Source organism: Papio anubis, chromosome 12, assembly GCF_008728515.1.
Source record: "Papio anubis isolate 15944 chromosome 12, Panubis1.0, whole genome shotgun sequence".
In the NCBI taxonomy this organism is placed as follows: Eukaryota; Metazoa; Chordata; class Mammalia; order Primates; family Cercopithecidae; genus Papio; species Papio anubis.
Window position 1 is genome coordinate 15,123,782 of NC_044987.1, and position 11,482 is coordinate 15,135,263.

The following is an 11,482-nucleotide window of genomic DNA, read 5'->3' on the forward strand; positions in this document are numbered from 1 at the left end:
TTTGGTTCATGCCTGGCCTCCAAGAAGCCCTCTCTGACAGATTGGGTCATCACCTGTCCCTCCTCTGGACTCCCACAGTACCCTTTACACATCTCTACCTCTGTGTCTACCCTCTTTTTTTCTAATTATCTATGTATCATTTCTGTTTCCCTCATTGGAACAAGCCTTTGAGGTTGTGTTCTATTGATCTTTGTATACCTAGAGTCTAGCCCCGTGCCTTGGAACATTATTGGTATCAATAATGTCTTAATTATTTGATCAATTAAGCCATCCATGAATAAAGTTTTTAAAATAACTATCAAAGATTAAATTATCTCCATTGGTGTTTTCTCTCAACTTCTGCCCTGCATTCCAAGAGATGATGTTTAGTTTGTATTTGTCACATTCTCCAACCAAACATGCAGTTCTTCAGGGAGCTAACCTCGCTCAGGAAGTTGACCTCGACTAGAGGTTAGGAGAAGTAGCAGAGTGTAGAACAGCGGTTCCAAGATTTTTTAATTTCATAGACTTAGTTACATTTCCAAAGAAGTGTGAGGGTTAACAGAAAGTTGCCAATTTTCTTTTTTTTTTATAAAGCAGGACATTAAAAACATACATACACACATATCAATACCACCACCTCTTCAGAAAAGTGGAAAGGTATAACCTTAGAATGAAAGTATAGGAAAGGCAGGTATATAGTCGCAATTAGTCAAAGATTAGAGCTCAATATTATGGCTGCCTTGATATCAGGGAGACCTCAAATGGCCTAATTACAAGATCCCCTCCCTACTTTGCTGATGAGGTCCCCCAGCCAAACCACCTTCCTTATTGTGGGAGCCAGGCACAATTTCTGCTTATCCCTGAGTAGTGGGCTTCAGCACCGTGCCAGCCCACAGAATTACGCAAACAGCCAATCACATTCTCTTATAGGAAATGGGGGTATTCCACCGTTTTGACATTACAAACCCTGCCTCCCACAGCTCCTGGTAATCCCTGAGTGCAACTCCCATGTAGCAATCCATGGCATGCAGCGTTATCCTCCTGGGTATGAGCATATGTGACTAATAAACTGCTATTGATCTCATTCGTCCAGTGTTGAGGTCATGTTGTGATCCACCTAACTTTAGGGGGTGGGAATCTCTCCCTCATCAATAGGGTGAAGAACATAAAATCAAAACAAGGTGATAACCTAACAGCTATGTTCAGAGTACCCCGGACTGTCCTCGTTTTACTTATTTCACCATGAACCAGGGAAATGAGTCTAGCAGAGATCTGAGGATCCGCTCTGGGAGCACTGGAGAGCACTGTACACGGAGTCAGGAGACCTAAGATCTAATAGTCCAGACCATTCTTCAAAATATTTGTCTGACCTTGACAAATCATTACCTTTCTTGGGCCTCAAGTCCCAGCTATAAAATGGTGGGGCAAGCCAGGTGTAGTGGTTCCCGCCTGTAATCCCAGCATTTTGAGAGGCCAGGCAGGAGGATTACTTGAGCCCAGGAGTTCAAGATCAGCTTGGGCAACATGGTGAGATCTCATCTCTTAAAAAAAAAAAAAAAAAAAAAAATTAATTAGCTGGGCATAGTGTCAAGTGCCTATGGTCCCACCTACTCAGGAGGCGGAGGCAGGAGGATCGCTTGAGCCCAGGAGGTCAAGGCTTCAGTGAGCAGTGATTGTACCACTGCAGTCCAGCCTGAGCAACAGAGTGAGACCCTGTCTCAAAAATAAAATAAAATAAAATGTAAAAGATGGGAAAGCTGTAGCCACCTCTGTGATTCTACAAAGACAATCTGATAAAATGAGTGAATGGCTGGCAGTCCTTAGGTCATGCTAAAGGGCTGTGTGTTTTTAGAAGACTTTTTATCCCCATGTATTTCTGAGTGGAACAACAGCAGACGGTGGGAGAAGAGAGATCTAAGAGACCAACAGGGCAGCCACAGTCTTCTGGCAGGAAGTCACGCCTTAGCTGGATCCCTCTAAAGCCTTGCTGCTTTCAGCACTCCGATCCTATCCACAGTAAATGGAGTTTTAAAATCTCTTCCCTCCCTCCACCACTTTGTGGTCTATCCCCTGACCTCAGATGTCTCATCTGAGCCATTAATTCCATCCAATCAGAGATCTTGCTTTGGCAGACACAGAATTGCCACACCTTCTACAGTCTATACTCCCCCCCCCCCCTTCCTGAAAGCAAGGTGCTTGGGGACCCAGAAATTAGGCCAGGTCCTCATAACCTTATCAGAATAGCACTGCTAGGCCTTCTACGCAGCAACACTCAGAGACAGGGCCAAAGAGTGGGAAACGGAGCATCCAGGGTCTCAGCCAGCAGAGCCCAGATGCCTTCTGCAGTTAAGATCCCTGGACTCAGAATCAGAAAGCTGTTAAGCAGGAAGGAACACACTGCCATGAAGAGATAGAAAGAAGCCAGAGCCAGCATGTCTGGAATGCAGCAGGTAGATGAATGGGAAGATGGCTGGGATGGAGTTGGAGGGAGGAGGGAAGTCAGCAGCAAGGGGCAAGGACATCCATGGCCTTAAAAAGTACCCTACAAACAAGAAGCCAGGTTAGCTCGCCTATGAAGAGGGACAGTCTTACCAGATCATGTGTTAGAGTCCCCAGATCCTGGGGAGCATGAGAGAAGTGCAGACTCAGCTGGCTCTAGTACTAGATTAAGGAGGTCCTAGGTGGGCAAGGTGGGCTGCATTTTTCATAAAATGCCCTAGAAGCCTCTGCGGTTTACCAAAGTGAATAGCTCCTTTGGACTTAACAGTCTGCAAGGCTCATTCCAGTTAGAACATTCCATCACCCTAAATGCTGGGAAACCAAGCGAATCTCCTCCCACTTGCAAGCTTCCAACAGTGGCTTCCAACAGTGCCACTGCAGTATCAGAAACTGCAGGGAAGGTGCCAGGGCTGACTTCCATGAAGAAATAGGAGAACAGGCAGGCAGACAGTGGAGAGGCAGGGCCAGCCCACAGAATGCCTCCACCAGAATTCATAGAGACCGGCAGGATACAAATCAGCCAAATAAACGTTGGTTCAAAAAATTCACCACACCTGTGAGTGAGAGACAAGTCATCAGCACTGTCTACAAAAATGAGCCTAGGGCTTCTGGTGACATCCAGTTGGTGGGTTATCAGGAGTGCCCCAGGTGATCAGAAGCTGGCTTCGACTGAGTCCTTTCTGTGGCGCTGTCTCCTCCTCTTTCCCAGAGTTCCTCTCCCCTCCCAGTGGGCAGGGATGAGCAAGAGGAATGGCTCACCCTTGAGAACTGGGGTTCCATAGCCCAGGTCAATTCTCCAGCTCTCCCACTTACCAGCCAAGACAGGAGGTGAGGATTGAGATGGGATGAACCCAGCAGGCGGCCGTGAGGTAAAGGTGGCCATGAATGTAATGTGCCCAGCACAGTGCCTGCTGAAAGGCAACCCTCCCTCCCTGGTCTGAAGACCAAACAAGCAGACTGTACTCAAGAAAGCCAGAAGAACCTTCCAGCTGTCTGGACCAGCAGGTGCCAGCCCAGGGGCTGAAGGAGACGTGATGCCCAGAGCAAAAAGCACCCGCAGGCCCCCTGAAGGGCTGGGTGTTCTGGAATAGATGAGGAGGCGAAATGGGGCTGGGGACCAGGGACGGACAGGGTGGGTCCAGGGCCTGCCTTGCTTCCGAAGGGCTGCTCCAACATTGAAAAACACCCAACCAGCTTCCTTTCAGAAAGACTGGAATATTCCAAAACTTCTCACTGGAGGCTCCGGAGGAGGTGGGCTCCAGCTGAAAAGGAAATGCAGAGGCGTGGGCGCTCCCGGCCTGCATCCTGCACCTCTTACACTGTGGCTTTCCCACAGACTTCTGAAGAATAGGTCAGAAGAAAAGGGTTAAAGCGTTAAAAGGGGAACAACCATTGCGGGGCTCAGAGAGGAGGCTAATGTTCTTTGGGCTGCCCCACCCTGATCCCCGGCCACAGCCACAGGATGAGGGCCCCCTTCCGCCGCAACCTGCCACTCTCACACCAATACGGGACCGCCTTCTCTTCCTTCCCCACCCCCCCACCCCACCCTGCCATCCTTTCTCCCCCCATCTCCGCCTCTGATTGGCTGAGCCCCCGGCTCCCCGCTCCCCCTCTCCTCCATCCCCGGTGAAAACTGCGGGCTCCGAGCTGGGTGCAGCAACCGGAGGCGGCGGTGCGTCTGGAGGAGGCTGCGGCAGCGGAAGACCCCAGTCCAGGTGGGAACTGGAGCCGGCGGGACCTGGGGCTCGGGGACTGCCGTCAAGCGCCCATGCAAGCCCTCCCAACACTAGGCTTCGGGCCACGGTCCGAGGGCGCCCAGGGAAGAGGGCGCAGAGCTTAGGGAGGGGCCTGCTTTCCAGGCAGGGGCGGGAGTAAGATGCTACTGTAGGGCCGGGGCCCCGTCGCACCGCGACGTCTTTCGGGGAAGGCGCTCCCGGGCTTTCGCCCGCTGGGGGACGGGTGTCTGGGGCTGGGGCGCTGGAGAACAGGGAGGAAGGGCACCAAGGACAAACTGTTGGTCTGCGTTCCACCCAGAAGTCCCCAAACCCAGCTCGCAGAGGTGGGGAGAGGACGAAGGATGACGAGTGGAGGGAATCTGCCCGGTGACCTCGCGGCGGGCTGGGTGCGGGGCACCGGAGGAGAAGGAAGCCGCAATGCCGCAGGCGGGGACTGGGTGGAAGGCGGGCGGACGGGGGAGGGGAGAACTGGAAAAGGATGAGAGAGGGGGAAGGGGGACTCAGCTGAGAAAGGAGAGGATTGGAATACGGAAATGGAATAAGGGTGAGGCCCGCCGGGGGCTTGAGAGGGAGGAAGAGCAGACCTTCTCCGGGTCTGGAGCCGCCTGAGGACACAAATCAGAGGAAATGAATACAGACTGAACCTCCCCAGCCGCTCTCCACCCCTCCCCTGGCTCTTCTACCCTCTCCAGCCCCAGACCCAATTCTTCCCTTTCTTGCTCTTGCCACTGTTCCCCCTTCCCCTCCTAGATCCCAAGCCCGCACATCATCTCAAACAAGAGTCCTCGAATCAAAAGCCAGATGCAGACCCCCCTTCCTCCTGGATCTGACTCAGGGCAGCAGCTCCACCCCGGGACAGAGAGAGCATTGATTGTAGCTGCAGCCGCCGCAGGATCCTAGCCTCACCCGTCAAGGGGCTGAGCGCCAGGGACCCTGAACTCGGCGAGTGGCGCACCCTGCGCACCCGGGCGCACTCTACCGAGGCAATGCCCTGCGCGCGCTCGCGGGTGCACGCCCCTTATGTGGCCTCTCCTGGGCGAGCACTGGTCTGCGGACAGGCTGGGCTACCGGCTCCGCGTCGCCTCGCCTCGCCAAGGGTTGGTTCAGCCAAGGCTGCAAAAACAAAAAGACCAGACAGCCTAGCCAGGGTGGCTGTTAAAACTGGGCTGGAAAACTGCAGTCCCAGGAACTCCAGAGAGCTGGACATTGGGAAGCGTCCTTGACTCACATACAATCGGAGATCACTGTGGCTTTCTCTCCTCCGGGAACACGCTTAGCCTGTGCCCTATCCAGATAGGAATAGATGCTCCCTATCTGGGAGCATCCTTAGCCATGGTGGATGGTCTCTAGCCACCCACTGGGGATGGCGAATGACTTAGGGATTTGTGGCTCACTTATATGAAGCAGTCATCGCCAGATGTTGGTTGTTTTTCTTAACTCCCATCATAACCCGGTGGGTATGTAAGATTCAGAGAGATTCATTCATTCATTCACAATAAATATCTTTGGAGTGTATGCTATATGCCAGTAATCTGCAAATGGAAATGGTTTTGAGCATTGGGGATTTTCTTCTGAACAGGAAATGGGAAGTCCCTAAATGGGGAGTCTTTGTTTAACAGATCCAGAGTTTTACTTTGAAAGACAAAAAGAGTTCTGGAGATGGTTAAAATAGTAATTATTATGCTTTTTGTATTTCACCACGATTAAATTTTTTTTTTAAATAGGAAGCCCCGGCCCTCATAGGTCTTACATTACCATATACTGTGTTAATGTAAGAAGAGGAGAAAGAGTGGTAAAGTCACTTAAAGGCACCCAGCTAGTCAGTGCTCCATGGCCAAGCACAGAAACACACCATGACAGGGCTTGTTCTCCCTCCTTACTTGCTTTCCCTGAGCAGGAAAGAGCCAGTGGCTGTATCATGTTCAATGAGAAGTAGGGACGAGAGGGGGGATGGAGAGAGGGACTTAGATGTCTGCCATAGCCATTATGTCATGTTCCCAGGGACCCCCAGCCCTGGCAGTAAGTGTGGCACACCTTGGCTGATTCCCATCCTGTTCCCAACCCAGATCCAGGACTGAGCTCCCAGAACCATGAACCCGGCCATCAGCATCGCTCTCCTGCTAACAGGTACCCGGCATGGGGCAGGGCTGGGGCTCCAGGCACCCTGACTTCCTTCCCTCCAGAGAAGTGGCTTCTCCCTCACAGTCTCAGAAAAGCGCAGGTGACTGTTTTTCAGAGGGCTCTTTTCATCCCAAAGTCAGCCAACCCACCTCGCTGATACTCTGACAGCCTGAGGTGGTTTTTGGAAACACAGTTTGCTGAGCCCTCCCTCATATTGAACTAAAATCCCCAATTGAGAACCCAGAACCTGTATCAATTCCCCAAAATCTCCTGTCCTTGAAACACATTGATAGGATCCAAGGCTCAAGCAGACTTGGGAGGAAGGCTGGGGTCTGCAAAGGAGAAGTGGGATCCCTGGAGTGGGGAAAGGCACTCAAGAGAGCAGACCCCAGTCCCCTCCCTAGCCAGGCCCATCTCTCCACTTCAGGTGGGTGGGAGGCCCCTACGCTGTAGGCCCCTCCAATTTGAAGGAGGCACTGCTGGTGCCAGTCTTGCAGGTCTCCCGAGGGCAGAAGGTGACCAGCCTAACAGCCTGCCTGGTGGACCAGAGCCTTCGTCTGGACTGCCGCCATGAGAATACCACCAGCTCACCCATCCAGTACGAGTTCAGCCTGACCCGTGAGACAAAGAAGCACGTGCTCTTTGGCACCGTGGGGGTGCCTGAGCACACATACCGCTCCCGAACCAACTTCACCAGCAAATACAACATGAAGGTCCTCTACTTATCCGCCTTCACCAGCAAGGATGAGGGGACCTACACGTGTGCACTCCACCACTCTGGCCATTCCCCGCCCATCTCCTCCCAGAACGTCACTGTGCTCAGAGGTGAGGCAAACTCCTAAAAAGGCCAAGTGAACTGGGAGAGCCAGGCTCGGGGACAGCAGGCAGTTTCCTTGGCTGGGCTGGAGAGGAGAATAGCCCCATAACTCTCTCACCCTCTCCCAACTGCTGCCTGGTCAACTGGGGAACCATTGCCTTCAGTGTGAATGGGGTGAAAAGCTCAGGGCCAGTCAGACAGGCAGAGTAGTGTGGTAGATGCTTCCACCAGAACTGTGGGCAAGGCCCTTGGCCTCCCTAATCTTCCCTCTCCCCAACGGGAAAACAGGGATGACACCACTTCCCTCAGCCAGTTTTCTTGTGATGATGTTTAGTAAGGTTTTCATAAGATGATATGTGTGCAAGAGGTAAGTAATCTGCAAACAGGAAAGATGGCTGGTTCTGTGAGGCCAGGCTGCTCCTGGTCCCAGCTAAGACGTCACGCTACCTGCCTCCCAAAGGAAGTACACCCTTGCTTTGGGCCTGTGCCTTACTGAGTCCTGATCCCTCTTCCTTCCTACCCCTCCCCCGGCCCTCTTCTCTTTCGGCAGACAAACTGGTCAAGTGTGAGGGCATCAGCCTGCTGGCTCAGAACACCTCGTGGCTGCTTCTGCTCCTGCTCTCCCTCTCCCTTCTCCAGGCCACGGATTTCATGTCCCTGTGACTGGTGGGGCCCATGGAGGAGACAGGAAGCCTCAAATTCCAGTGCAGAGATCCTACTTCTCTGAATCGGCTGACCCCCTCCCCACAGTCCCTCACACCTCGAGGAGAAGTGGGGACCCCATCCCTCATCAGGAGTCCCAGTGCTGCATGCGATTATCTACCCACATCCCCGCGGCACCTCACCCTCTCCGCACACCTCTGGCTGTCTTTTTGTAGTCTTTGTTCCAGAGCTGCTTCTGTCTGGTTTATTTAGGGTTTATCCTTCCTTTTCTTTGAGAGTTCGTGAAGAGGGAAGCCAGGATTGGGGACCTGATAGAGAGTGAGAGCATGTGAGGGGTAGTGGGATGGTGGGGTACCAGCCACTGGAGGGGTCATCCTTGCCCATTGGGACCAGAGACCTGGGAGAGACTTGGATGAGGAGTGGTTGGGCTGTGCCTGGACTAGCACGGACACGGTCTGTCCTGAGAGCACTCCTCAGCAGGCATGGCTGGTGCCTGAAGACCCCAGATGTGAGGGCACCACCAAGAATTTGTGGCCTACCTTGTGAGGGAGAGAACTGAGCATCTCCAGCATTCTCAGCCACAACCAAAAAAAAAAAAGCAGCCCTCCTTACCACTGTGCAGGTTCCCCAAGAGCCTTGGGGCATGAGCCGGTGAAGATGCAGGTTTGACCGGGAAAGCAGCGCTAGTGGAGGGTTGGAGGAGGAAGTAAAGGATGAGGGTTCATCCTCCCTCCCTGCCTAAGGAAGCTAAAAGCATGGGCCTGCTGCCCCTCCCTGCCTCCACCCACAGTGGAGAGGGCTACAGAGGAGGACAAGACCCTCTCAGGCTGTCCCAAGCTCCCAAGAGCTTCCAGAGCTCTGACCCACAGCCTCCAAGTCAGGTGGGGTGGAGTCCCAGAGCTGCACAGGGTTTGGCCCAAGTTTCTAAGGGGGGCACTTCCTCCCCTCGCCCATCAGTGCCAGCCCCTGCTAGCTGGTGCCTGAGCCCCTCAGACAGCCCCCTGCCCCGCAGGCCTGCCTTCTCAGGGACCTCTGTGGGGCCCGAGGCAGGCCATGGGGTGAGACCCAGGAGCTGGACACTTCTCGGGAAATGGCTTTTCCCAACCCCCAGCCCCCGCCCGGTGGTTCTTCCTGTTCTGTGACTGTGCATAGTGCCACCACAGCTTATGGCATCTCATTGAGGAAAAAGAAAACTGCACAATAAAACCAAGCCTCTGGAATCTGTCCTCGTGTCCACCTGGCCTTTGCTCCTCCAGTAGTGCCTGCCTGCCCTGCTTCTCTGGGGCCTCCACAGGTGAGGCTGGGGGATGCCACCTCTTCCTCTTTCCTGACTTCTCCCCAACCACTTAGTAGCGACGCTGCCCCAGGGGCTAATGACTACACACTGGGCTTATTTTCAGAATGACCCTAATGAGACACATTTGCCCAAATAAACATCCCATGTCTGCTGACTCACCTGGCTAGGACAACACGCTTACCTGCCAACACATGGGCCGAACCACTTGGCCCTGGCTCTTGAATGCACAAGTGGCTTTGCGTGAACCTGCGCTAAGTTACGCAGTCTGCTTTTAATTCTCAGCTCTGGTAGTTCTTCAGAAATGCCCCCTCCAGGCACATCCGCTACTGGGAGATGCCCATGTCCTCGAGGCATCGCTTCCTAAATCCAAAAGCATTGGCAGGAGAAAGGACTGGGGACAAATACTGTCCCTTTGGGAGTAGGGAGGGAACACTGAGCCCCATCCCTGGCTCCTCCCCTAAAAGTAGAGTAAAATGGGAGTGAGCATCCTGGGATTGGGGGCTAGAGGGGGACCGCAGGGCAACTGTGGGTTCCAATTGCTTTCAGAGTTAGAGAGGCAGCCCCAAGCCAGCCTCCCTGCTTTGCCAGGGAATTTGGGGGAGGAAGGTGACAGCTGCCCAGAGGCTGACTCATCTGATAATTTAGCACTGGGTAGGATGATTATTTCTGAGCATTTTTCTTAAAGGTCTCAGATCTAAATTATGCCACCGGCTCCCACTCTTGCTACCTCCTGTCAACCTCTCTGCCTTGCCTTCCACCCCTGTAGTTACCATGCACAAAGAGAGGAGGAGGAGCTGTCCGTGTCCCAGGCTGGGAGGCTGACAGCCCCTTAGCAAGATGCTGCCAACCCAGACTGCTCCAAAGGGAGGAACACCCCTGAGACACAGGCCCCTCTCCTTCAGCCCTGCTTGGGCTGCCAGCGCCGTGCCAAGGAAAGGCGTCTTGGTGAGAAGAGCTGCTGTGGGGGAAGGGAGATCAAATGCCAGAGAAATGTGGGGAGCACCACCCTCAGGGTAGTAAGAGGTAGAGTATGGAGGTGTTTCTGGAAGGAAATGAGTGGCACCGTGTGAAGCCTTGCACCTGTGTGACTCCTCCTATGGGGTCTTTGTCACACTCTAGTACTGTGTCCCTGAAGAGTTTAGCAGCCACACTCTGAAGGGTGCTGGGAGATGGTGTTACCCTTTGCAGCCATGTTTAGGGGAGCAGAACCTGAGGCCCACAGTGGGTGAGGTTAGCTCAAGAAGCCACAGAGGCCACCAGAGGGCCACGGACTTTAGGAAAGAAGAGAAGAACAGAGCATCAGGCCTCACAACACAAACCTACCCAGAGCTGGGCGCGATGGCTCACGCCTGTAATCCCAGCACTTTTGGAGGAGGTGGATCGCTTGAGGTCAGAAGTTCCAGACTAGCTTCGAAACCCCATCTCTATCTCTACTAAAAATACAAAAATTCCAGGCATGGTGGCGTGCACCTGTAATCCCAGCTACTCAGGAGTCTGAGGCGGGAGAATCACTTGAACCCAGGAGGCGGAGGTTGCAGTAAGCCAAGGTTGTGCCACTGCACTCCAGCCTGGGTGACAGAGTGAGACTTTGTGTCAAAAAAATAAAAAATAAAATAAACCTATCCGGAATGACCATGCCGAGGGCTGGCAGCCCGCAGACTTTCAGCCACAGTCCGCGATAGCTGTGGGTCCCTCTGTGGTCAAGTCAGCAGGCCTTGTGGAGGTTGTGGGGTGTCTGTGGTAACTCAGGTAATTATAGAGGGCTGGGGCCAGCCCTGGTTCCTGTGCACATGCCCCAAACCCCTCCCCATCCACTCCCTCGCCAGTCCTCACTTCTTTCCTGGGTCCCCCTTCAGCACCTAAGTCTATACCTGGGGCTGTGGGATTCCCGCTCAAGAGCAACAGAAGCCCCTCTCTCCACCCCCATTTCTGGACTGGATTGTCCACTGAGACGTGCAATGTCTGCATCTCTGACATCCAGAGGCTTCCTCGGGTAGGGCATGGGGATCTCCGTGAGATGTGGGGACTTTCACTGGCCAAAAAAGAAATCTACACAGCATCCAGGGACCTGTGACACATATCCCTCCTGCCTCCTCAACCTGATGTCCCTCTCTGAATCTGCAGCTTTCGTGCTGTGAAGGTGTCTTTACATGTGAAAGAAATAAATCCCAAGTCAAGAGTAAATCACCTCATTCACTGGTGAGAAAATGTTGGAGCTGGAGTACTTCAGAGAGTCCTGGCCAGGCAAGAGGGCCATCAGCTCGCTTCTGCTCAACAGGGGCTCTCAGCCTCAGGACACTCTCAGGCCTGGAATGTCCCCAACACACTCAAGGAGAAACATGTCCTATGCAGACCCATAGGAGGCAT

The 11,482-nt window shown here is 53.4% G+C and overlaps 1 protein-coding gene across 1 annotated transcript; it reads left to right on the top strand.

The window, feature by feature from the left end:
• Positions 1 to 3,216: 3,216 nt before the first annotated feature.
• Positions 3,217 to 9,043, top strand: THY1 (Thy-1 cell surface antigen). The gene is made up of 4 exons (XM_003910833.4): positions 3,217 to 4,196; positions 6,284 to 6,344; positions 6,828 to 7,163; positions 7,706 to 9,043. Exons 2-4 carry the CDS (start codon positions 6,308 to 6,310, stop codon positions 7,816 to 7,818), a joined length of 486 nt encoding a protein of 161 aa, XP_003910882.1. The 5' UTR covers positions 3,217 to 4,196; positions 6,284 to 6,307; the 3' UTR covers positions 7,819 to 9,043.
• The last annotated feature ends 2,439 nt before the right edge of the window (positions 9,044 to 11,482 follow it).